This window comes from Mustela nivalis (genome assembly GCF_964662115.1).
Source record: "Mustela nivalis genome assembly, chromosome: 19".
Lineage (NCBI taxonomy): Eukaryota > Metazoa > Chordata > Mammalia > Carnivora > Mustelidae > Mustela > Mustela nivalis.
In genome coordinates, this window is record NC_139038.1 from 3,949,453 (window position 1) to 3,977,436 (window position 27,984).

Consider the following 27,984-nt stretch of genomic DNA (forward strand, 5'->3'; position numbering starts at 1 on the left):
ATACAACACACTGGCTATGGTAGGAGATTGGCAAAACTCAGGTAGTCAGGGAAGGTAACAGTGTGGGGACAGATCTATCACAGGAGATGTTGGAGAAGTTGAACAAATAAGGATTGAAACAATGGGGTCCTCATGGGGATTTGGAATAGCTTGGGAGATGTGAGATATTTAGGAGATGAACACAGCACTCTATAGAGGAACAAGAAGCAATGGAGTAAAGAGAAACCAAAGGGAAAATTGTGTGTGTGTGTTGGGGTTGGGGTTGGGGTGCAGTTCTGATAAATGAGATGAACTCCTAAGCCTGGAGCAATTTCAGAAAGTGAAACCACCAAGGTCAGAAGAGCCACACGGACATCAGCATCTGATTACAGCAGCTCAAGGAGAGGGATGGCATTCAGAATTGGGACACAGTTGATGGACTGGGAACAGCAGAGGCTAGATTCTGCAGACACGGAAACAAAGAGGAGAAACAGTATGGAAGCTTGGAAACAGATATAAAATAGGAGACAGCTAGGACTTAAAATGTATATTTAAGAATCTTTAGGTCTCTGCAAGGTGGCAGGTAAAGGCAGATTAGGAACAACTCAAATGAGGAAAGACCTGAATGTAAAGGCAGAAGAAACAGGACGGTGGATGCACATAATAAAGCAGTAAACAACAGGCAAGAAAGCAAACAGTCCGGTGACTGATGCCAGGTGAGAACTGGGAGTGCTTGGGAACACTGGAGCAGAACATGGTGGTTTCAGCCTGAACCCCTAGAAAAACTGAGATCAGGACGGATCCAGTTGAAGAGAAGGGGGAGCCGAGGCTGCTGAGAAGGGGGTGAAGCTTAAGAGACTTGGAGGATAAAGAGAGGGACCAGCTGAGCAAGTGGGAGAGGCTAGAGGCCACCGAAGGCTGAGAAGGAATACGGATCCAGGGAGGTGGTTCGGAAGTGTGAGCTGATGGCAGAAGCACGTGTGGCTCCCAGAGCACAGAAGAGTCAGAGCAGCCAAGCTTCTGGAACCGGAAAGCATCCAGGGCTATAGGTGGCTGCTGAGGGGAGGTCAGGAGGCAGCAACAGCAAAGTTCAGCCACACAGCAGAGGAGCAGCGGGCTTGTCCTGAGAAGCAGGAGTGATGGAAGAAGTCCAGTGCCTGGAGATGGAAAAGTAGGAGAGTGGTGGGGATCAGGGGTGTGATGTGGCTGGGTCAGTGAAGCAGCTGCCTCGGCTCAGGTCATGATCTCAGGGTCCTGGGATCGAGCCCCGCATGGGGCTCTCTGCTCAGCAGGGAGCCTGCTTACCCCCCACCCTCCACCTGCCTCTCTGCCTACTTGGGATCTCTCTCTGTCTGTGTCAAATAAATAAGACTGAGTGACAGACAAGGAGGAGCTGCTTTGTGAAGGGGAAACACGGAGAAAACTAGAAAGAAATAGGAGCAGGGACTCAGGAAGAGTCCCGCGGGCAACTCCGGGGCGCCTGTCTCAGTAGCTACTCCCATTCTCTCAGCTTCTCCCTCAGCAGGCAGCCACGTTCCCTCTACCGCTACTCTCATCCTAGATAAGGCGGGATTGTCTTTTTCTTTTCAGTTTTTCCCTTTATTTCTCCTTTCCTTCCTTTCTCTTTTACTTCCCTCTCTCTTCCTTTTCCCTTCCCTACCTTTCCCTCCCCTCCCCTTGCCTTTTTTCTTTTTAAGTGTGGCTTTTTCGAGACGTCCCCTAACTTGTAGGCTCTTGAACTCCTTCTGTTTTGCATAGGTTTAAGTTATGTTGGGACTAGGAGGTGATCAGTATTGCACTTAACATGAGCAAAAGCATCATTTATTTATTCAACAAATACATATAAAGTACACCTTATGAACCAAGGACATGAGGCAATGGGAAGAGAGGTTCAAGAAGTGCGTGTTGAAGTAATGCACCTAATGAACCCAGTCCTGTATTAGTCATTTGGTAGGAAAGTCATGGTTACAGAATAGAACAGGGTCAGCTCCTGCCCATGGGAGATGTATATGGCCTTGCTCTATGGGAAGACAGGTTTGTGCACAAACTAGCTAAAGGGAAGGGGTGGGTGTGGGTGTCCCCCCACAGGATGTGCCCTCAGGCTTCCCATTGAGGTCCCTCTCCATCCTCAACTGGGAGAAATCTCTGCCCAGCCATGCCTTCTTTTTTTGTTTTAATTTTTTATAAACATATATTTTTATCCCCAGGGGTACAGGTCTGTGAATCACCAGGTTTACACACTTCACAGCACTCACCAAAGCACATACCCTCCCCAATGTCCATAATCCCACCCCCTTCTCCCAACCCCCCTCCCCCCAGCAACCCTCAGTTTGTTTTCTGAGATTAAGAGTCACTTATGGTTTGTCTCCCTCCCAATTCCATCTTGTTTCATTGATTCCTCTTCTACCCACTTAAGCCCCCATGTCGCATCACCACTTCCTCATATCAGGGAGATCATATGATAGTTGTCTTTCTCTGCTTGACTTATTTCGCTAAGCATGATACGCTCCAGTTCCACCCAGAGGTGTGAAAAAGACACTTCCACGGAAGAAAAAGGCAACCTACAGGATGGGGAAAATATCTGCCAATCATGTTTCTGGTAAAGCCTCATTCTAGAATACAGAGAGAACTCTTCAAACCCACCCAACAACAGAAACCAACAAGATTCAAAATGGGCCAAGGACTGGAACAGACATTTCACAAAGACAACACACACGTGTCCAAGGAGCATGTGGGAAGATGATCAACGTCACCAGCCATTAGGGAAATCAAATCAAAGCCACAGTGAGTTACCACCTCCCATCCCTTAGCATGGCTACTACCAAAATGCCTACAAATAACACGTGTTGGAGAAATCGGAACCCTCATGCACTGCGCTGGAATGCAAACTGCGGGAGCCACTGCAGCCAGGAGAGCTCCTCAAAAATTAAAAATAAATCTGGCATTAATTTCCCATATGATCCAGCAAGTCCACTTTTGGAGACACGCTTAAAAAACCAGAAGTAGGGTCTTAGAGAGGAATTTATACACCCATGCTGCATCATTCCCAATAGCGAAAATGCAAAAGTGACCCAAGTGTCCATTGACAGATAAAGAGACAAGCAGAATGCAGGCCACACATACAATGCAAGCAATATTCGGACTTAAAAAGAAGATTCTGGCATCTGTTCCAACATGGATGGACTCTGAAGACACGATGCTCAGAGAAACAAACCAGTGACAAAAAGACAAACACTGGATGAGTCCACTTAGGTGCTGAGAATAGTCACAATCAGAGCGACAGAGAGGACAACACTTGCAGGGGACAGGGGGAGTTGAGGCATTACTCTGTAATGGGGATGAAGCTTCAGTTTTACAAGATGAGAAGTGTTCTCGAGACGGATGGTTGGGGGTGGTTGCACAAGCACATGAAAGTACTTCATGCCCATGAGCTGTATGTTTTAAAGGAAAAATGGTAAATTTCATGTTACATGTAACTTATCACAATTAAAAAAAAAAGGAAGAAAAAAACTGAAGTAGTGTCTACCTGCATTTTCCTAGTCCCGAAACTTCTAGAGCTCTGCAGTCATCCCCTCCGTAAAGAAAAGAGTGAAATGGGATTATTAGTTAGAGAGCTATCAGGAATTCCTCTCTCAAAAACTGAAATATTTAAAAACATCTAGAATCATCAGCTAATTGCAGAAAACGGTGTGAATTAAAGATAGGTATCAAGGTGAGCAGCTAAACGATGACAGAACCAATTTCATAAAGGAAACAACTTCTATTGATTTGTAGTTGTCAATAAATTTAGCAGGACACGGTTTCCAAAAAATGAGAACATTCTCCAAAAAATAGCCAGCAGAGATTACTTAGAAATTAAAGATCAAATTGTTGAATCTTTTTAAAAACCCCCAAGTAAGAGGCTTACGTAACAAATGGGACACAGAATATCTAATTTAGGAATTGTCTCCGATAACAAGAAATTGAAATGATGAAATAATACAAAAGCCAGATCGAACAGATTCCACTTTCAGAAAGAGAAAACTAGAAGGACGAACACAAAGAATCAAAGGCAGAACAAAAAATGATACGTGAGCTGAAGAATCACACAAGCCTTCATGTCACAAGGGGCCATTCAATTTGCAAAAAAGAATACTGGGGGGGGGGCGGAATACAGATCTACAAATTTCCCAATAAAATGCCCCACACCAAAAAAATGGAGAAAAAAAAATGCCTAAAAAGTTACAGGTGGGGGGAAAAACACCACTGACCCTGGAACCTGCCATTCTACTTCTCACCTGAGAAAAACCCTCGGACAACTGTCCACGGCTTGTGAAAGAAAAAGAATTTCAAACCCAGAACTGTATGCCAAACCAAGCTATCATTTCGGCCTCCAGATATCAGAATCTTGCAAGAAAGCAGGACAACTGATTATCACAGGAGACACTTTCCTCAAAATGTTCAAGATATCCTCTGCCGGAAGCAAGCGAGAGGGCCACCCCAGAGGGCCATGGGGATGCTGGAGCCTCCTGAAGGGGGTGTTTCCGATGCCACTGCTGCAAGCAGTGGTGCTCCGGACTGCCGACACACGACTCCTGTTTCAGAAGAAAAGTGCTCAGCAGACGCGTCCCATCGCCCTGTTTACAAAACATGTATCAACACAGGGTTTTCTACCCATGACGGAGGTGCCACAGCCAAGACTGCCGGAGACTAAAGGAGTTGAGCCGACAGAAAATCCACAGCAGGACACTGTAGTTGATCCGGGCCAAGTGAGCTGATGAACTGCCACGGAGAGTCACAACTTTTTGGTTTCAGTGAGTCCACAAGGCAAGGATGGGGGGGGGTCAGAAGACTGACCACGTGATCAGCACGACGGCTTGATACCACTCGTATCAACACCAACATCCAAAACGAGATGTCAGCAAACAGAATCCAACACCAGAATGAAAAAAATAATATATGATCTCTAAGTGGTGCTTACGCCAAGAATACTGACTCGTTCAATCTTCGGAAATCCATTCATGTAATAGGCTACTCTAATATGGCTAAGAAAACACTTTTATCACCACTAAGAAGCTGAAAAAGCCTCTGACAATGTTCAAAATACATGCCTGATATAAAAAACCCTCAAGAAACTAGGAGTGGATACTTCACTAGCATGAATGTGGGTATACACACACACTCTCATACCCAAATACACAGAGTATGAGTGATACATGTACAATCTGAATCACAGGAGAGCACACACAAGTTCCAGAGACACAGCTGCACAGGCACGGGCATGTTTACGCAGTCTTCTCAGTTCTCAAGTCAGGGTTTTACTTAATGGACAAACGTAAGAGACAATCCCAGTAAGGTCAGGAACGAGGCAAAATGTTCACTGCCTCCAGCTGGAGAAAACAACTAGGCATATGAATCAACAGAGAGAGTAAAACTATTTCTATTTGCAACGGATATGCTATACCCCAAAACTCAAGAGAATCAACAACAAAACCAACTCAATGAAAGAACAGTGTTACATAAAATCAGGATATACAAAGCAACAGGCCCGGGGGAGCCTGGCTGGCTCAGCTGGAAGAATGTGTAATTCTTTATATTATTTTATTTTTTTTTAAGATTTTATTTATCCATCTGACAGAGATCACATGTACGCAGAAAGGCAGGCAGTGAGAGATGAAGGGAAGCAGGCTCCCTGCCGAGCAGAGAGCCCGATGTGGGACTCGATCCCAGGACCCTGGGATCATGACCTGAGCCGAAGGCAGAGGCTTTAACCCATTGAGCCACCTAGGCACCCCAAGAATGTGCAACTCTTGATCCCAGAGCTGTCAGTTTGAGCCCCACGTTGGGTGCAGACTTAAATAAACTTACAACAAAGAAAGGAAGAAAGAAAGAAAAAGAAAATTATTTTTAAAAAACTCAAATAAACACAACAGCCCTTGTTACATTAACAGACTAAGAAGATATAATTCAAGCATATACACAGTTCATGGAGTAACAGAAAAGATAAAAGCGTTAACAAGAAATGTACAAAATCTATATAGGAAAGCTTTAAAACACTCCTGAAAGGCACAGAAGCACACCTGAAAAAAAGGAATGATGTTCTTTGTTCCTGGATGGGTCAACACTAAGATATAAATCACTCTGCCCTCAATTACTTAACAGATATGTGAACCCAACAAAAATACCAAAAGCTTTCTTCCTTGAACTATGTGAGCTGGCACTAAAGTTCATATGAGGGCAGAAAAAAATCAAGAACTAGGAAAATCTCCGGAAAAAAAAAAAAAAAAAAAGCTGTATAGGGGGCCTAATCCCTACCAGATTTAAAACACAACCTTTATGATTAAAAGGGTTTGGAGTCAGCATACGGGTGGAGATAGGTCAGTGGAACAGAGCACAAAGTCTACAAGTAGACTTGTATGATTACATGACATATCACGAGGACCTGTGATATTATAATACATTATAACAATCCACTGATTTTGAATGAACAGTGTTAGAGGAACTATAGTCATTTGGGCATGGATGAAACTGCATCCATACTCCACACCATGAAAGAAAAAAGTCCAACTGGATCAGTGATCTAAATATAAAATATTAAACCACACAGAAAAAAAAATGGGTGAATTTTCCTATAATCCATGTGGGGAAAAGTTTCTAACTATGATTCAAAATACAGGCAGGCATTAGGACTGCTTTCAACAAAGACAGACAAGAATCAGATTTACCCTGCCTCCTGAAAGGACACCAAAAAACAGAATATACAAAGCAGTGGCTTTCTTTTTTTATTATCTTTTTTAAGATTTTATTTATTTATTTGACAGACAACGATCACAAGTACGCAGAGAGGCAGGCAGAGAGAGAGGGGTAAGCTCAATCCCAGGGGCTCAATCCCAGGACCCTGAGATCATGACCTGAGCCAAAGGCAGAGGCTTTAACCACTGAGCCACCCAGGTGCCCTCAAAGCAGTGGCTTTTAAGACACGGATCTTGAAGCAATAAAGGGCAGCAATGAAGAACAGGAATCAGAGATAGGATATCAACAAGGAGAGGCCTCTGGTTACTGCCCTGAGAGTTCCCAGCCCTGGAGCAGGGAGGGAGAACCGAGAAGAGGTGAGGAGGGTTGACAAACTGGGGGATACATGCAGGGAAGGACAAGCCACCACAGAAAATGACACATCTACTGAAATGGGCCTAGAACTGACCCAGATGTTACAAGTGGCACTGATCATTAAAATAGTTTATTACCGTATTCCTTATGTTCAAAACATCTGAGTAGGAACAGGAAAGACATTTTAAAAGACTCAAACGGAACTTCTACAGATAAATACTACAATGTCTGAGAAAGTTAACACCTGACTAGATTAACACAGCACCAAAAAAAAGATCAGTGAACACGAAGAACAGCAACAGGAGCTTTTATAAAATGAAACACACAGAGAAAAAGGAATTGGAAGAGAACAAAGAATATCAGTGAGTTGTGAGACGACTTCAAGCTGCGTAACACACACGGAAAAGGAGTCGCTGAGGACAGATGGAGGGAGGTGGGGGGAATATTTGAAGGAATACGGTCAAAAATTTCCCAAAGTAGATGAAAATCATACACACACAGATCCAAGAAGTTCAATGACCCACAAGCACAGAGACCGGAGGAAAGCAATACCAAGACACAGCATAACCAAACTGCTCAAAACCAGGGATAAAGAGAAAAGTTCAAAAGCATCTAGAAGAAAAACCAAAAACCACAGGACAAACGTAGGAATGGAGAGGATGACATCACATTTCTCTTGGGAACAATGGAAGTGGGAAGACAGTAGGGGAACACATCTGATGTACAGGAGAAAACCCAGCAAAGCTCCCCTGAAACTGTAAGATTTTTTTTTTTTTTTAAGATTTTATCTATTTATTTGACCGACAGAGATCACAAGTAGGTAGGGAAGCAGGCAGAGAGAGAGGAAGGGAAGCAGGCTCCCCGCTGAGCAGAGAGCCCGATGTGGGGCTCGATCCCAGGACCCTGGGATCATGACCTGAGCCGAAGGCAGAGGCTTTAACCCACTGGGCTGCCCAGGTGCCCCGCTCCCCTGAAATTAAAGCCAAGGCAAAAATAAAGGACTTTTCTGACATATAAGAGCTGAAAGATTCAGCAGCAGCTTAAAGTGTCCCAAAATCCAGAAACAACTTATCAAACTCAACATCCCAAAACCAAATAATCCAGTCATGAAATGGGCAGAGGACATGAACAGACACTTTCCCAAAGACACATACCTAGGTCCAAATGCATGTGCCTTACATGCAAAGATGCACAACGTCACTCATCATGAGGGAAACACAAATCAAAACACAACTCAAAACGAGATCCCACCACACAGCTGTCTCAAAGGCTAAACTCAACAACACAAGAAGCAACAGGGGTTGGCGAGGATGGGGAGAAAGGCGAACCTCGTGCACTGCTGGGGGTAATGCAAGCAGGTGCAGCCCCTCTGGAAAACAGTATGGCAGTTCCCCAGAAAGTTGAAAATACAAATACCCTACAATCCAGCAATGACACTCTAGGTTAGGAATTTACCCAAAGGATACAAAAATACAGACTCGAAGGAGAACCTTCGATGTTTTTGGAACCCCGATGTTTAGAGCAGCATGATCCACACGAGCCAAACTACAGCAAGAGCCCAAATGTCCCCCGACTGAGGAATGAAGACGATGTGGTGTATATATACAATGGATTATTACTCAGACATCAAAAAGAATGATATCTTACCATTTGCAATGACCTCGATAGAACTAGAGGGTATTATGCTAAGCGAAGTAAATCAGTCAGAAAACGACAAATTTCATACGATTTCACTCACATGATTCATAAATATGGGATTTAAGAAACAAGACAGATGAACATATGGGAAAGAACAAAAGAGGAGAAGGGAATCAAACCATAAGAGAACACGATGAGGGGTGATGGAGGGATGTGGGTGGGGTTGGGCTAGATGGGGGATGGGCATTAAGAAGATGTTTTGATGAGCACCAGGTGTCCTATGTAAGTGATGATTCACTGACCTCTGCTCTTGAAACTAATATTGCACTGTAAGCTCACTCATTAAAATTTAAATAAAAATTTGAAAAAGAAAAAGAACAACTAGAGGTGTTGAAGGAAGTCCTTCAGGCAGAAGGAAAGTAAGAGCAGATAACAATCTGTATCTACATAAAGAAATGAAGAGTAGCAGAAATGGTAGCTATGCTATTTTCTTATTCCTTAAAAAATAACTATTTGCTTAAAAATCACTAGTCCTATTGGCTTGATTCTACTTGTAAGAGTAAAATGACACAACAGTGTGATGACCCAGCAGGGAGCAATGGAAGTCACAAACTCCCTACATTCTAAGCAATAAATGGTACCTTACCTGAAGATAAACTGTGATGAATTAAAAGTTTCATACTATAAATTGCAAAGCAATCACAAATAACAACTGTGTTAGAGCTAACAACCGCACACAAGACGTAAAATGGGATCATAAAAAATACACAATCGAAAGGAAGACAAAAGCAGGAGAAAGAAACAAAGCCAACAGTACATGTCCGATGGATCTGACTGTAATTACGTCACCGCTAATCTTCACCAAAACATTCGGGAGAGGGGTGAGGACGAAACCGGGATGCTGAGAATTGAAACGGGAATGAGTGGAAGAATATATTTGCTAAGGAATACTTTGCTGGGACGCCTGGGTGGCTCAGTGGGTTAAAGCCTCTGCCGTTGGCTCAGGTCATGATCCCAGGATCCTGGGATCAAGCCCCACATCTGGCTCTCTGCTCAGCAGGGAGCCTGCTTTCCACCCCCCACTTGTGATCTCTGTCAAATAAATTAGTAAAATCTTAAAAAAAAAAAAAAAAGAATACTTTGCTTTATTATTTACTGCACAACCCAAATCAACAGTAACAGAAGCATCTTAAGGATGGGCAGGCCATTCCCTCAGCCTTAGCTTTTATCCCTGCATCAAACAGGAACAATGAAAACAGGTCTTCTTGGATCACCGAAGTTTGCTCACCCAGCAGGCCCTCGGTTTAGATAAGCTACATGCATGAGCCATATGTTGCAATATTTAATGGTTGTTATTAGAAAAGCTACCCATAACTACATCAACTCCCACAAAGACATTTTCTCAAATCCCAGGAAATCTTGAAAACCCACAAGTAACGAAACAGTCCATTCAAATCATGTAACGGGCGGCACTCTCCTTTTCTGAGACTGTCAGGAACATCAGTCATGTCTTTGCTCTATCCCCACAGCCCTGAGGTAACCTACTATCTGCACACATGAACTCAGAAAAAGACTCTGGGTGCTGATATGACCCCCTAATAATTGTACTTTACATGACAATGTCTCTTATTTCCACATTCCCATTTTAAAATCTGAATCCAGGGGTACCTCGGTGGCTCAGTGGGTTAAGCCTCTACCTTCGGCTCGGGTCACGGTCTCTGAGTCCTAGGATTGAGCCCCACATCGGGCTCTCTGCTCAGCAGGAAGCCTACTTCCTCCTCTCTCTCTGCCTGCCTCTCTACTTGTGATCTCTCTCTCACTGTCAAATAAATAAAATCTGAATCCATATAACCCTTCTGAAATGCATTACAAAGCTAAGCAAGAGAACATATACAAAGACAGGAAAACTCACCTGGGATTCGTTCATTCTCTGCTGCTCTTGGAAAAGCATACAGACTGTTAACGGCTGACCTAGGGAACCAGAAGAAATAATAGAAATCACGGGTAATGCAGCTTGCCGAGGTGGGAACATCCTGTGTGAGAACCACCAAAGAAAGCTCCTATCCTGTGAACACTCAGAAGGGTCTAAACATGTGAGAAAAGGAGAAACATCAGAGTAGAGCTGTTGTCACTCCCACATATCAGGAGGTGATTAGCAGGTTTCTCTCATTGGTTAATATAAACACCCATTAATTTTTCAAAGAGGTTGCCTTCTCTAAATTAATGTTGAAAAGAAAACCCTCTTACACTGTTCACGCATTCTTTGTGACTATTCAAACTGCTGAAAAGCACGGTATCCACAGGAACAGAAAACACCAGCTCTCTGAAGTGGGATCAACGTGCATCAAGGCATACTTTTGTTTTTACATGAGATCACTTAACTCCGTTATCGCTGCACTTAAGAATCTTTTACTAAATAAAAAATCCGTAACAGAGATAACAGAACCCGGGCCCAGGAGCTGAGTCCTGCGAGCATGCCTACCTCCCGACGCCAACACCCAGAACAAGCCCCCTCCCATCTCAGGCCGTCTCCTCCTGTCAACTCCTCCACGCACGCTGGTCCAGCCCTACACTGGGGGATGCCCCAGGGCACAACCCAGCGGGGTCAGCACATGCTCCTGCGCGCTTACAGACGCGTCTGGAAACTGGACAGGGAACCAGGGGAGCAAGGGGTCGGGTGGGCGGGGGGGAGGCGGGAACCTCCTGCGCTGCCGGGAAACGTTGAGTCCCACGAGTCTCCAGTCCCGGGGGAGTGCCCAACCCTCCAGGTCCAGCCGCTCGCGCTCTCTCGCCGCCCCGCCCCCCGCAAGACCCGCAAGCGCACGACCTACCGCGTCGGGACACGCCGAGCTGCCCCGAGGCTCCCGAGGACTCCGGGGCGAGGGCTGCTCCTCCTCCACCTCCCGGGGCCGCCGTTCCCGCGGAGCCGGCTCTGGGCCCACGGGCAAACTCACTTCAGGTCGACGATCTTCCCGGGGCCCGAATCGGTCTCTAAGGGCCTCCCCGTCCCGCGGGCGCAGACCGGCCGACCCCGGGCCGAGCCGCCCTGCTCCGTCGCCGTCGCCACGGCCAGACCCCTCCGGCCCAGCCCGCGGGCTCCGGGGCTCGAGCTCGAGAGTCCCCGCTCGAGGCTACGCCCGCACAGCCCCGTGCCCGCTGGATGCCGGCGCGACCGGACAGCGTGCAGCCCCGTAGGCCCCGGGACCCTTGCCCGCCGGAGGCCAAAGCCTGGGAACCACGGCGAGCGGTGACCTGGGCACGGGCAGGAAGCGAGAGCAACGCGGCAGTACTACGCGTGCGCGAACACGCACACTGGCCGAGCTGCACATGCGCAGGACGGCGGCGGTGGTGCACCTGTTGGAGCCCACTCGGGAGCCCGTTAAATACCCGACCTCTGTTTCCCGTGAGTCCAAGTGCCCACATATTAGGGGACGTCTCGAAAGTCTCCACCCTATCTGGCGCTTTAGAGGCGCTAAGCTGAGACTTGACCTCTGGGACCAGGGGCCGGATTTCCCACTTGCCTTTGCTCCTTTTAGGGATCAAGGAAAGGGGTCACCTCGAGTAGTGGGCTGTGTTTACGTCCTGGATCTCTGGTCCTTTCCTTGCCCTGAGATCTATTGGGTTGGCACTGAGATTCCCCACGAGCAGGAGAGGACAAGGAAAGGGTGTATAGTATGCACATCACTGAAATATTACAAGTTTCACTAAAACACTGCTCTACAATTAATATCCAGTCATGACATTAGATATTATCATCCATGGGCACATGGTTTCTCCAAGAAAGGGGAAGAAAATAGAAAACTTAGCTTGTCCAGATTATACAACGAATGCATGAAAACTGTAGAACAATCAGAAATCACGCACAAACCAACCAAACAAACCCAGATACCCGAGATCTTGCGCATCAAAGAGAATTATGTGTATGTTAGCTGAAAATGTCATTTTTCAAAAATGGGACCATAAGGACGATGCTTTATCAGTATTTTTTGGTGAGATGATGTAATCCTTTTCTTAGCCAATTGCTTCTTAACCAGAAGCGGGTGGTGAGGATTAAAAGTAAAATCTCCTGCCATCCAAGAAATCCTCTCTGCAACTATAGAAATAAGGACAACCACGTAATTGTTTTTTTTTTTTTTTTAAGATTTATTTTAGAGAGAAAGAGACAGAGCAGGGGGAGGGGCAGAGGGAGAGCTAGAGAGTGAATCCTCAGTCGACTCTGTGCAGAGTGTGGAGCCCCATGCAGGACTCGATCCCACAACCCTGAGATCTGGTCCTGAGCTGAAAACAAGAGTCCCCCCACTGACTGAGCCACCCAGACTCCCCTGTTCTATTGTTAAATAACCATTAAACCAGACTGTGTTGCATGTCACAGGCGAACTACTAACAAGACAGCAAGGAGAAAAATGACCCTCGCCTTTTCAATCAGCTCGGCAGATACAATCCATTAGCTAGAAGTTCTCCAGCAAAACAATACACCTGTTTCAGGGTCACAGGACTTGCCAGCGGCATTTGGTATAAGTTTTTCATTGTTCATCCTAAATGTACCTTGTCATCTTGGTGCCCATCCGTGCCAGTTGTCTCTGTCCAAAGGAAAAAGAAAACTACTTACCCATTTCTGACAAACAGGTCCTTAAAGCTCAGAGCTAGGTGTCTAGGGCCCACCCTTAACTGTCCTGGTGACAGAGAGACATTACCTTCCTTGAGGTTTACATTTCAAAGAGATGGCTCCCAGGCCCTTAAGAACAATCATCCCCTGTTACCATGCTAGCAAGAAAATGGTTTAGCTTCTAGGAGATTTAGATACATACAAAATCCACAGAGGAAGTTTTCTCCAGGTAACACTCGTTCCAAAGGTAATAGTACTGATTTATGCTAATGAAGGGCACATAACCCATTCCTGATTTCTCTCACTGAGGAGTTGCATCAAACTAATCCTGCACAAAAGGAATGCTTCTCCGGAAGCTGCTCTGTCCGCCCTGGCTGTGGCTGTGTAGCCCGGAAGCTGGAATTCATGAGAGGTGACCACACTTCCCCTAGGCCCGAGACTGGAAAACCTCCAGGCACATTTCTTCTGTGTTCTTTTCCATTTTCGGCAGGTAAAGGAAGGAAGCTATGCTGAGCACCTTGGGGAAGACAGGCAGAGCCCCCGCCTGCCCCGTCTATTGGGTCCTGGCCTCCAGCCCTTGTCTCCCCCATAGGCACTGACCTGCTCACCTGAAGACTGGGACACCCTCCTGCCTCTCTGTCCACTCTGGTTCTCTGCCTGAGAACTCTGGCTGTCATGCCCCCCACCCCCTCACCACACAACTCTGTCCCTGCAACTCAGAGACATCCTGGGCACCCCCAGGACCCCTGCCACATACCTCAGCCTAGATAACTCTCTGGGCGGTGAACTGGAAGCTCTTGGGGGCTCCCTCCTCTCTCCAAATGACTAAAACCTGTCATTTCATATATTCATATATTTCCCCCTCCTAGAAACTTCTTTAAGCAGGGAAGGCAAATCTGAACCCTGTGATTCTGTCTGGGACAGAAGTACCAGATCTGCACCATTTTTTTTATTTTTTAAAGATTTTATTTGTTTATTTGACAGACAGAGATCACAAATAGGCAGAGAGGCAGGTAGAGGGGGGGGGCGGGGGAGCAGCCTCCCTGGTGAGCAGAGAACCTGACATGGGGCTCAATCCCAGGACCCTGGGATCATGACCTGAGCCAAAGACAGGGGCTTTAACCCACTGGGCCACCCATGCGCCCGTGGACCTGTACCTTTAAAAAATATATACATATTATTTATTTATTTGACAGAGAAAGGGCACAAGCGGGGGGCAGCAGAGGGAGAGGGAGAAGCAGACTACCCGCTAAGCAGGGAGCCTAATGCTGGTCTCTGTCCTAGAACCCCAGGGTCAAAACCAGAGCCAAAGGCAGACACTTAACCGACTGAGCTACCCAGGTGCCCCACATCTATACCTTTTAATGTGGCTTCATTAAGTTCTCTTCATTTATTAGTATTTAAAATATAAAGCCCTCTCTTTTTGTATTTGTATTAAGTACAAATATTTCCCCCATTTTGTCATTGACCTTTTGAACTTAATGTTTTACTTTTATTTTCTGCCATATGGACATAATGTTTTTAAAGATTTTTATTTATTTATTCATGAGAGACAGAGAGAGAGAGTGAGGCAGAGGCAAAAGTAGAAGGAGGCTCCCTGCAGGGAGCCCTGATGTGGAACTCGATCCCAGGACTCTGGGTCTATGATCTGAGCCAAAGGCAGACGCTTAACCATGCAAGCCCCCCAGATGACCCTCACTTTCTCTTCCTACTTTTCTTCTGTTTTGGCACCATACTTGAAGAAGCCTTTCTAGCCCTTAATTTTCTAAGTAATTGCCTGTGTTGGCTCCTGTTTCTCTTTAACACATCAATTTTATGAAGATAACCGGCAACCATCCTCAGGATTTGAGAATCATTCTTCTCTTAAAGTCTTTCATCCATTTTTTGCCCCCAAACTAGCACATTCACGGTGACCAGGAAATGTCAGAGGCTATGAACGCTCAAGTTTCTAATCTGTATGAAAGAATTAGTTCTTCTTTGAAGCCTTGGGACATGGCTTGCTTTAATGGAAGGGGCCACAGAAGTGTGAGGGAAGTGACTGAATCTGCATCCCCTCTTATGCAAAATACTGGTTGGATGGATTTACAGGGAAGCTGCAACAAAGTAAGGCAACCCAGGGGCCTTAACAACAGAGATGAATTATCTCCAAGTTCTGGAGGCTGGGAGACTGAGATCCAGGTGTGGGCAGGCCTAGTTCCTTGGCAGGGTTGGGGGGGCTGCGGGGGCTCGGTCCCATCCTCTCTCCTTGGCTTGTAGCCAACTGTCCCCTCTCTATGTATCATCACACTCTCTTCTCTCTACCTGGGAGTCTCTGTATCCAAATTTTACTTTTTTTTTTTTTTAAGAGTTATATATTTATTTTAGAGAGGGAGTGCATGACCAAGGGGCGGGCAGAGGGGGAGACACAAAGAGAGAGAGAGAGAGAGAGAGAGAGAAAGAAGCAGACTACCTGCTGAGTGTCCTGCCTAGCTTGGGGCTCATGACCTTGAGATCACGATGTCCTCCCTAAGGCTTCATTTTCCCTTCATTTTCCTCCGTAGAGACCCACCACCAAAAAAGAAAGAAAAGAAAAAGAAGAAGAAAACATCACGTTCTGAGGTACCAGGGGTTAGGACTTCAACACACGAAGAGGGGGAGGGGGCTTGGACGGAAGCACACAATTTTACCCTAGCCTTGGCGTCCCTGGTCTTGTCCAGTTTGCTTCCTCACTGCCTTGGTTATGTTAACATGGGCAGAACGCTTACAGGTCATCTTATCTACATATTTTATTTTATAGGTTGAAGAGATGGGACCCTGAAGGCAGGAGGATTTGCACAAGTGCATGTGCTGCTTTGTAACAAAACCATTACCTTCCCATTCTCACCGCCCCCATCTTATTTTATTTTATTTTATTTTATTTATTTATTTGACAGAGAGAGATCACAAGTAGACAGAGAGGCAGACAGAGAGAGAGAGAGAGGGAAGCATGCTCCCTGCTGAGCAGAGAGCCTGACGCGGGCCTCGATCCCAGGACGCTGAGATCATGACCTGAGCCGAAGGCAGCGGCAGAACCCACTGAGCCACCCAGGCACCCTCACCGCCCCCATCTTTTAGACAAGCATATTCTAACTACTGGCTTATGTTCTCCAGATTGTCTACCAACAGGAGTCTGAGCAGATGGAGAAGGGACATCGTGAAGAGGACAGAGGACTTGAATCAGAGCAGCCGAGGTGAATCCTGGGGTTTTGCCTCAGTCTTTAGCGCATCACATCCCTTGTTCTAAAAAACAATCCCAGAGGTGCCTAGGTGGCAGTGGGTTAAAGCCTCTGCCTTCAGCTCTGGTTATGGTCTCAGTATCCTGGGATCGAGCCCCGCATCGGGCTCTCTGCTCGGTGGGGAGCCTGCTATGTTGTGTGCAGTTACTGTGTCTGATATGAGATCTGTAGACTTCATCTTCTCACTGAAAAGTTTTCTTCTTTTTACCAGCCTCTCCCTAGTTCCTCCACCTTCCCCACCCCTGGCAACCTCCTTTTTTTTTTTTTTTAACCTTCGGTTTCTCTGAGTTTGACTTTTTGTTGTTTTTTAAGATTTCCCATATAAATGTTACCACGCAGTATTTGTCTTTCTCTGTCAGTCTTATTTCATTCCACATAATGCCCTCAAGGTCCATCCATGTTGTCACTAATGGCAGGATTTCCTACTTTCTCACCTCTATACAAATACCAATCTACAGCTCCCTGTGTATGGACCTCACATCCTCTTTATGCCCGCCTCCGTTGACGGACACCAGGGTAGTTTTCCTATCTTGGCTATTGTGAGTAATGGTGCAATGAACACAGGAGGGCAGATAGTTCTTTAATATCCTGTTTTCATTTCCTTTGGATGTATACCCGGCCATAAGAGTGCCAGATTATATGGTACTTCTGGTTTTTTGGGGTTTCTTCGTTTGGTTTTTTAAAATCTTTGGAGAAACCTCCATATGGTTTTCTGGGTGAACTGGTTTGACTTTATTCATGCTTGGACTGGGCTCCTTAGCTATCCGTAAGTTTGATCAAAGTGCAAAATAAAACTTGAGGCACATCCTGAATTAAAGATGTGTTTTTCATCCAAGGTCATACAATGGATCGAAAGCAAGGCTTACCCAAAATGTGGACTCAATACTGGCGTCCATCAACAGATGGATGGATAAACTGAAAATGGTATGTATGTATCACTGTTCTTATATGATTGTGAAAGGAACATGTAAAATGCAAACATACACACACACAGAATGGATATTATTCATCTTTAAAAAGGAAGGAATTCTGTCACACACTATAACACAAAGGAGCTTGGAAGACATTTTGTTGAATGAAATAAATCAGAAACATACGCATAAAATACTGCATGATTCTACTGATAGGAGCTATCTGAAATAGCCCAATCTCTAGAGACATAAAGTGGAATGGTGCTTGCCAGGGGCTGGGGGAGAGGAGAAGGGGGAGTTCTCCTTCAGTGGGTGCAGAGTTTCAGTTTCAGGGAAGACGAAAAAGTTCTGGAGAAGGATGGTGCTGATGGTCGCACAGAGACCCGAAGGTGCATACTGCTACCAAATCATACCCTCAAAAATGGTTAAAATGGTAAATTTTCAGTCCTGTTATTTTAACACAGGAGGAGAGAGTGAGCAAGATTCAGATGCACAGGTGAGAAGCAGAGGTAGGAGGTAGGAGGTTGGGAAGAGGCTTCCTCTGATGTTAATGGACAGCTGGCGAAGACCTCCGTGACGGCGTCTGTGCTACCACATGCTTCCCACCTTCTTGGTTAAACAGATTCTGCCTTAAACGGGAGATTTTTCCATCTAGCCTTTTTGTGCATGTGGCATTTTGTTCAAAAGATACACAAGTGGTCATGAAGTTTCTGGGTCGAGAGTGATACACGGGCTTACAAATTTCAGATGCAGACTAGAGCTGATTAATTGCGATCAAGGGGCAGGTTTTGGGTGCTCCAGGGACTTCTTAAGTTGTAGACACCGTCTGATTGTGTGAGAACACAGGTACAGTTATCTACCGGTTCAGGTTCCCAAAATGTCTCTTGGGCTCAGAGATGCCTCAGAGGAGAGCGTGAGTGCTCCCCCACCACTGAACACCCACCCCCAACACAATGTCAGTAAAACATGGAGCGGAAGAAGTCTACCAAATTAAGCGATTTAAACTAACTTTTTTTTTTAAAAAATTATTTATTTATTTGTCAGAGAGAGAGGGAGAGGGAGCGAGTGAGCACAGGCAGAGAGGCAGGCAGAGGCAGAGGGAGAAACAGGTTCCCCGACGAGCCAGGAGACTGATGTGGGACTCAATTCCAGAATGATGGATCGTGACCTGAGCCAAAGGCAGCCGCTTAACCAACTGAGCCACCCAGATGTCCCTTAAACTAACTTTTAATTCTAACAAGTCCATGTACCTGGAACCTTCTTGACATACTTATGTCTGTCTTGTAAGTTCTTACGTTTCGGCCCATCCGAAATTCCCTTGTCTCTTTCCTCCTTCTCCCACCAGATTGTGCCCTGAATTAGGAATAGGAAGGATGGAGATAGCCCAACATGTGCCAAGAGGGGAGAGAGCCGGGCATCTGCTGGAGAGGAGTAGAGTGATCCAGACCCCTCGAGGACAGTTTTGGAGGATGGTCCAAGGCTGGGTCGGTGGCTGGAAACAGCCCTTACCTCGAGATCCCAAACTGGACACCAGTGTGGCAGTTACGTGTTTCCCTTCAAACTGGTTGCCAGGCTGGAATGACCTGTGACATCAGAGGCTTCCGACCTTCCTGATTGGAAGGACCAGATTCCATGGTGCTTGGCAGCAGAGGTGGACAACTGTATCTTCACAGACCTTTTCGCCACTCCTGGCTTTGCCCCAGCTTGGAGAAGGGATCAAGGGCTTGTGTTCTGTCGGAATTTGCCCAGAAAGGGTCTCAGGTTTCTGGGAGGCCAGAAAGAGCTAGGGAGAAATCATGGCTGATGATCAACCTAATCAACCGCATTCCCAGTCTGAGGACCAGAGTCCCCAGCCTAGCACCTCAGGGTACCCCTTCAATGTGGTGGATGATGAAATCCCAGGACCATCAGGTGAGAAAGGAGGAAGAGGAAGGGACTTGAGAGGCTTGGCTAGTAAAGAGGAATGGGTACAAAAGTCAGGAAGGAGTGTCTGAGTAGGGTGTGTGTGACAGGAGAGATCCAGAAAGCCGGGGATTGGAGAAGGAAAGTATAGGAGTTGGGGACAAAACTGTAACCATGGAAGGAATACCCAAGAAGCAGGGAAAGAGGGTTAGGAGATGAGGTCCAAAGAGGAGGTAAAGGAAGAGAGGAAATGATGTCATTATTCCCAGGGGAGAAGTTATCTACAATGAAATTTTGAGGATGGGGGTGGTGAAACAGTGCCAAAGATGAATGGGGACAGATGTGTATCAACAAAGGAGAAAGATGGAAACATGGTTGGGGAGATGTCAATTGTCAGGAAGGCTGGAGAGAATGAAGGGGAAGTTGGGGTTTTTGGAGGGGGAGAAGGGGTGGCTGAATTCCAAAGACAAAAGCCTTATACTGTAGCCTGGTTTCTTCACTCAGCCCCCTGGGTAGACCCCCGCCCCATGCCTGAGTCCCCCACAAGGAAGAGAGGAAGGGATGAGTCAGATGAGGAGACAGGCTCTGGCGCTGAGGACATCTGGGTCGTGGAGTCACTGTGTGGCCTCAAGATGAAGTTGAAGAGACAACGGGTGTCTTCAGTGCTCCCTGAACACCACGAGGTCTTCAAAAAGTTGCTTGGTAAGAAGATCTCCTCCAACCCTCTTCCATTTTCTCTTTAAATTCAAGAAGCTTCCAATGGAAAAGAATTTTCCAGTGGAAAAGAATTCTCTAGGTTGGTGAGCTCTCCATCCTTGGAGGACTCTATAATGATCCCTCACTGGGACACATAAAAATGACAGAGGATTAGGTGAGACTTGGAGAAAGGTCTGTACTTGGGATGAGAAAGCTTGGTTTCAGTTACACTCCTGAGATGTCTTAGTTCTTATTGGTCTTTAGCTTTTTTTTTTTTTTTGATATTTTATTTATTTATTTGACAGAGAGAGAGAGAGAGAGAGATCACAATCAGGCAGAGGCAGACAGAAAAAGAGGGCGAAAGCAGGCTCCCCGTTGAGGAGAGAGCCTGATGTGGGGCTCGATCCCAGAACCCTGGGATCATGATGTGAGCCGAAGGCTAGGCTTTAACCTATGGAGCCACCCAGGTTCCCCTTATTGGCCTTTTAACTCTAAATGTCTTTGGCTGTGTGTGTGGAGTTGGGCAGGGGGTGTGGAAATGACATGCCATCTTTATTCCCTTATGTCACTGTGGGATGAGAAAATGACAGGGAATGTGTGGTCTCCGCAGTGGCATGTCCATGCATGATGAGACAGCGTCCCTGTTGACCTCCCATCCAATCATACAGGTGTGCTCCCTCAGCCTCCCCACGCAGGAAGCCACCAAATTTCCCTGGGAGGTGACTGGTCTTTGCTCCCTTTTGCCCATCAGCCTCACCGCTGGCCACATCCTGGAAGTTCCCCAGGAGAGGCATCATTCTCCTCTTTGCCCTGGAACGCTCCCACAGTAACCCCATTCTGCTTGTCAACCTGACCTATGCCCTCTTTTCACAGAGGATCCTGTCATTCAAAAATTTCTGGCCTGGGACAAAAATCTGAGCGTATCCGACAAGGTATCATTGTTCTCCACTCAGATATGTTCTTGCTCCAACATCTGTCCTGGGGCAGGGCGATGCCTCCAAAACCCTGTCTCCAACCTCATCCTGCAACAGTTCCCATTGGGGACCTCGTGGTTTCCTGCAGGTCCTCTGGGACCTGAGTCCCAGGCGTGCCCCTCAGGCTGTTGCCACCTTAAGTCCCTTCTCTCTTAGCTCTTGGGTGGGCCTCCCTTGGCTCCAGCTTCTCAGAGACCCTCCAGAGGCCGGCTGTCCTGAAGACAAGCCCTCAGACCAGCACAGCTTGCTATCCTGGGAGCACCATCAACCCTTCCCTTGACTTCTTTGGTTTGCAACCAACCTGTTGACACAAATAAGCAAATTCACCCAGTCTGTCAAAGCGGGAGCACCTGCTCCAGCCTCCTGTCCCCATCCCCCACTGGTTTTCCTCGCCCAGGATGTGACTTCTCTCTGACACTGTCTCTCCTCTTGCCGCCAGTATCTCCTGTCTATGGTCATAGCTTACTTCAGCCGTGCTGGCCTCTTCTCCTGGCAGTACCAGCGAATCCATTTCTTCATAGCCCTGTGAGTATTTTTGTCTCATCCCGCAGTACAATTCGCTACCTGGGTGGATGGAGGGGGAAAGTGGGACCCTAACCTTTCATCTACTTTTTTTTTTAAAACCATTTGTAACTGTTTATTACTCTACTTTTTAAAAACACTGTTGACCCCGTGTATAAAAACGATGGGATTATAGTATAGTGTTTTTTAGACTGTTCCTTGTAAACACAAACATCCCTGACGTCAGCCAGGAGAAGCAAACAGAAGACCCTTCTAAGAGGACAGAAGGAAGGAACGGACACGGCCCTGCCCTGAGCAAACAGACTAGCGAAGCAGCCGGTCCTGATCCTCCGTCTGTCCCCTTCCCACCGCGATACCAAGAGTAATTGTTTTCCCCCTAAGCATTCCCATCACAAATGCCTGGATTCACGCCCCCAAGACATAGCACAGATCTGTTGTGAGTGTTTCCGCGGGTGTGTCTTACAACACTGTCCCCAAGCCTGCGGGCGCTATGTGCATGAAGTCCTTCAAAGCTCTGGTCTCCTCCTCCAAGCTCCAGGGCCAGTGGTGTTCTGGGTCAAGGCAAGGCTTCCGAGCTTGGATCCAACCCTTTCGTCTTCGTCCGATTTGCTCATCCCCTTGGTGTTTCAACCTTCTAAGGACACTTCCCTCTGTTCCTATATTGCGTTTTCTGTCTAGCTAATTTTGCACCTATACCTGAGGAAAACAACTTGTCCTCAAGGTCAACTTCAACTCCCAAATCTTCAGATGCTCCCCCCTTCCCCGCCCCGCCAACCTCCCTGACTTCTGCACTGCAGCAGCACTTCTGTTGAAATCCGAGTGTCATGGAGATTCTGGACTATGGTTATTGCCTATCCACTCACCGCTCCACCCCCCTGTCCCCTTCCCCAATCCCATTAGACTCGATGCCTGCAGGACTTGTCAACATATTACCACACTCTCAAAGCACTGCAGAATTCCTTCTGTTTTGCAAAGGTTTAAGATATGTTGGGACTAGGAGGTGATCAGTATTGCACTTGAACATGAGAAAAAGCATCATTTATTCATTCAACAAATACATATAGAGTACACCTTATGGACCAAGGACATGAGGCAATGGGAAGAGAGGTTCAAGAGTGCGTGTTGAATTAATGCACCCAATGAACCCAGACCTGTATTAATCATTTGGTAGGAAAGTCATGGTTACAGAATAGAACAGGGTCAGCTCCTGCCCATGAGAGATGTATATGGCCTTGCTCTATGGGAAGACAGGTTTGTGCACAAACTCGCTAAAGGGAAGGGGTGGGTGTGGGTGTTCCCCCACAGGACATGCCCTCAGGCTTCCCATTGAGTTCCCTCTCCATCCTCAAGCTAGGAGAAGTCTCTGCCGAGCCATGCCTTCCTTTTTTAAAAATTTTTTATTTTTAATTTTTTATAAACATATATTTTTATCCCCAGGGGTACAGGTCTGTGAATCACCAGGTTTACACACTTCACAGCTCTCACCAAAGCACATACCCTCCCCAATGTCCTTAATCCCACCTCCTTCTCCCAACCCCCTCCCCCCAGCAACCCTCTGTTTCTTTTGTGAGATTAACAGTCACTTATGATTTGTCTCCCTCCCAATTCCATCTTCTTTCATTGATTATTCTTCTTCCCACTTAAGCCCCCATGTTGCATCACCACTTCCTCATATCAGGGAGATCATATGGTAGTTGTCTTTCTCTGCTTGACTTATTTCGCTAAGCATGATACGCTCTAGTTCCATCCATGTTGTCACAAATGGCAAGATTTCATTTCTTTTGATGGCTGCATAGTATTCCATTGTGTATATATACCACATCCTCTTGATCCATTCATCTGTTGATGGACATTTAGGTTCTTTCCGTAGTTTGACTATTGTGGACATTGCTGCTATAAACATTCGGGTGCACGTGCCCCTTTGGATCACTACGTTTGTATCTTTAGGGTAAATACCCAGTAGTGCAATTGCTGGGTCATAGGGCAGTTCTATTTTCAACATTTTGAGGAACCTCCATGCTGTTTTCCAGAGTGGCTGCACCAGCTTGCATTCCCACCAACAGTGTAGGAGGGTTCCCCTTTCTCCGCATCCTCGCCAGCATCTGTCATTTCCTGACTTATTGATTTTAGCTATTCTGACTGGCGTGAGGTGGTATCTCATTGTGGTTTTGATTTGTATTTCCCTGATGCCGAGTGATATGGAGCACTTTTTCATGTGTCTGTTGGCCCTCTGGATGTCTTCTTTGCAGAAATGTCTGTTCATGTCCTCTGCCCATTTCTTGATTGGATTATTTGTTCTTTGGGTGTTGAGTTTGCTAAGTTCTTTATAGATTCTGGACACTAGTTCTTTATCTGATATGTCGTTTGCAAATATCTTCTCCCATTCTGTCAGTTGTCTTTTGATTTTGTTAACTGTTTCCTTTGCTGTGCAAAAGCTTTTGATCCTGATGAAATCCCAGTAGTTCATTTTTGCCCTTGCTTCCCTTGCCTTTGGCCTTGTTCCTAGGAAGATGTTGCTGCGGCTGAGGTCGAAGAGGTTGCTGCCTGTGTTCTCCTCAAGGGTTTTGATGGATTCCTTTCGCACATTGAGGTCCTTCATCCATTTCGAGTCTATTTTCGTGTGTGGTGTAAGGAAATGGTCCAATTTCATTTTTCTGCATGTGGCTGTCCAATTTTCCCAGCACCATTTATTGAAGAGGCTGTCTTTTTTCCATTGGACAGTCTTTCCTGCTTTGTCGAAGATTAGTTGACTGTAGAGTTGAGGGTCTATTTCTGGGCGCTCTATTCTGTTCCATTGATCTATGTGTCTGTTTTTGTGCCAGTACCATGCTGTCTTGATGACAGCTTTGTAATAGAGCTTGAATCCGGAATTGTGATGCCACCAACTTTGGCTTTCTTTTTCAATATCCCTTTATCTATTTGAGGTCTTTTCTTGTTCCATATAAATTTTAGAATTATTTGTTCCATTTCTTTGAAAAAGATGGATGGTACTCTGATAGGAATTGCATTAAATGTGTAGATTGCTTTAGGTAGCATGGACATTTTCACAATATTTATTCTTCTTATCTAGGAGCATGGAACATTTTTCCATTTCTCTCTGTCTTCCTCAATTTCTTTCATGAGTACTTTATAGTTTTTTGAGTATGGATTCTGTGCCTCTTTGGTTAGGTTTATTCCTAGGTATCTTATGGTTTTGGGTGCAATTGTAATTGGGATTGACTCCTTAATTTCTCTTTCTTCTGTCTTGCTGTTGGTGTAGAGAAATGCAACTGATTTCTGTGCATTGATTTTATATCCTGACACTTTACTGAATTCCTGTATAAGTTCTAGCAGTTTTGGAGTGGAGTCTTTTGGGTTTTCCACATATAGTATCATATCATCTGCGAAGAGTGATATTTTGACTTCTTCTTTGCCGATTTGGATGCCTTTAATTTCCTTTTGTTGTCTGATTGCTGAGGCTAGGACCTCTAGTACTATGTTGAATAGCAGTGGTGATAATGGACATCCCTGCCGTGTTCCGGACCTTAGCGAAAAAGCTTTCAGTTTTTCTCCATTGAGAATGATATTTGCAGTGGGTTTTTCATAGATGGCTTTGATGATATTGAGGTATGTGCCCTCTATCCCTACACTTTGAAGAGTTTTGATCAGGAAGGGATGCTGTACTTTGTCAAATGCTTTTTCAGCATCTATTGAGAGTATCATATGGTTCTTGTTCTTTCCTTTATTGATGTGTTGTATCACATTGACTGATTTGTGGATTTTGAACCAACCTTGCAGCCCTGGAGTAAATCCCACTTGGTCGTGGTGAATAATCCTTTTAATGTACTGTTGAATCCTATTGGCTAGTATTTTGTTGAGTATTTTCGCATCTGTGTTCATCAAGGATATTGGTCTATAGCTCTCTTTTTTGATGGGATCCTTGTCTGGTTTTGGGATCAAGGTGATGCTGGCCTCATAAAATGAGTTTGGAAGTTTTCCTTCCATTTCTATTTTTTGGAACAGTTTCAGGAGAATAGGAATTAGTTCTTCTTTAAATGTTTGGTAGAATTTGCCCGGGAAGCCGTCTGGCCCAGGGCTTTTGTTTGTTTGGAGATTTTTAATGACTGTTTCAATCTCCTTACTGGTTATGGATCTGTTCAGGCTTTCTATTTCTTCCTGGTTCAGTTGTGGTAGTTTATATGTTTCTAGGAATGCATCCATTTCTTCCAGATTGTCAAATTTGTTGGCGTAGAGTTGCTCATAGTATGTTCTTATAATAGTTTGTATTTCTTTGGTGTTAGTTGTGATCTCTCCTCTTTCATTCATGATTTTATTTATTTCGGTCCTTTCTCTTTTCTTTTGGATAAGTCGGGCCAGGGCTTTATCAATTTCATTAATTCTTTCAAAGAACCAGCTCCTAGTTTCGTTGATTTGTTCTATTGTTTTTTTGGTTTCTATTTCATTGATTTCTGCTCTGATCTTTATGATTTCTCTTCTCCTGCTGGGCGTACGGTTTCTTTCTTGTTCTCTCTCCAGCTCCTTTAGGTGTAGGGTTAGGTTGTGTACCTGAGACCTTTCTTGTTTCTTGAGAAAGGCTTGTACAGCTATATATTTTCCTCTCAGGACTGCCTTTGTTGTGCCCCACAGATTGGAACCATTGTATTTTCATTATCATTTGTTTCCATGATTTTTCTCAATTCTTCTTTAATTTAGAAGAAGGATGCTGTTTAGTCTCCATGTATTTGGGTTCTATCCAAACTTCCTTTTGTGGTTGAGTTCTAGCTTCAGAGCATTGTGGTCTGAAAATATGCAGGGAATGATCCCAATATTTTGATACCGGTTGAGTCTTGATTTAGGACCGAGGATGTGATCTATTCTGGAGAATGTTCCATGTGCACTGGAGAAGAATGTGTATTCTGTTGCTTTGGGATGAAAAGTTCTGAATATATCTGTGATGTCCATCTGGTCCAGGGTGTCGTTTAAGTCCTTTATTTCCTTGCTGATCTTTTGCTTGAATGATCTGTCCATTTCAGTGAGGGGAGTGTTAAAGTCCCCTACTATTATTGTATTATTGTTTATGTGTTTCTTTGATTTGGTTATTAATTGGCTTATATAGTTGGCTGCTCCCACGTTGGGGGCATAGATATTTAAAATTGTTAGATCTTCTTGTTGGGCAGACCATTTGAGTTGATATAGTGTCCTTCCTCATCTCTTATTATAGTCTTTGTCTTAAAATCTAATTGATCTGATATAAGGATTGCCACTCCTGCTTTCTTCTGATGTCCATTAGCATGATAAATTCTATTCCACCCTCTCACTTTAAATCTGGAGGTGTCTTCAGGCTTAAAATGAGTTTCTTGGAGGCAACATATAGATGGGTTTTGTTTTTTATCGTTTCTGATACCCTGTGTCTTTTGACAGGGGCATTTATCCCATTAACATTCAGGGTAACTATTGAGAGATATGAATTTAGTGCCATTGTATTGCCTGTAAGGTGACTGTTACTGTATATGGTCTCTGTTCCTTTCTGATCTACCACTTGTAGGGTCTCTCTTTTCTTAGAGGACCCCTTTTGATATTTCCTGTAGAGCTGGTTTGGTGTTTGCAAATTCTTTCAGTTTTTGTTTGTCCTGGAAGCTTTTAATCTCTCCTTCTATTTTCAATGATAGCCTAGATGGAAATAGTATTCTTGGCTGCATGTTTTTCTCATTTAGAACTCTGAAAATATCATGCCAGCTCTTTCTGGCCTGCCAGGTCTCTGTGGATAAGTCAGCTGCCAATCTAATATTCCAGTCATGCCCTCTTGATGACTGAGAGGCACTCTGTGACACTGGGTAATAAGCAACCTGTGTGTTGCTGGGAAGCTGAGCTCAGATGGGGGAGGGGCATCTATCCCGTCCTGCTCCTGACCAGCCACCTGATGTCTCTCTCCAGCTACCTGGCCAATGATATGGAAGAGGATAACCAGGCCCCCAAACAGGCCATCTTTTCATTCCTCTATGGGAAGAACCGGTCCGAGCGACCCTTGTTCCACAAACTGAGATTCCAATTTATACGATCCATGAACTGGAGGACCAGGGTGTCCCGAGAAGAGTGTGAAGAGGTAGGTTGGCTGGAGGGATTTGGGGTGTGGGGCCCAGTGGGAGAGAGAGGAGGTGCAGCAAGGGTCATGGGGATTTGGGACCAGAAAGAATTAAGGGTCTGGACGACAGGAGGGAGCAGGTCGGGGGTCGCGGGGGCAGGGCCCATCTGGAAGTTGTGTTCTCATGGGGCCGCTTGTGTTCTAGATCCAGGCTTTTGATCCAGACCTGTGGGTGTGGGGGCGAGACCGCCTCACTCTGATGCCCTAGGTCTCCTAGGGCCATGGAGGCCTGAGGTCATCGGCCTAAGGGAAGGTAGGTCTCTGTCCTCATGGGTCCAGGCACAATGATTTCTTG

The 27,984-nt window shown here is 45.6% G+C and overlaps 2 protein-coding genes across 2 annotated transcripts in view; one reads left to right on the top strand and one right to left on the bottom strand.

Moving 5' to 3' along the window:
- The window catches only part of RBAK (RB associated KRAB zinc finger), an 813,856-nt gene that overhangs the window by 104,278 nt on the left and 681,594 nt on the right, over positions 1–27,984 (bottom strand). The window lies entirely within an intron of this gene.
- On the top strand, positions 19,271–27,963 carry LOC309854199 (speedy protein E4-like; the record flags this gene model as incomplete). The annotated part of the gene is made up of 6 exons (XM_082713026.1): positions 19,271–19,385; positions 19,881–20,078; positions 20,946–21,004; positions 21,486–21,571; positions 27,482–27,650; positions 27,835–27,963. The coding sequence occupies 6 exons, from the start codon at positions 19,271–19,273 to the stop codon at positions 27,895–27,897; spliced, it is 690 nt and encodes a 229-aa protein (XP_082569152.1). The 3' UTR covers positions 27,898–27,963.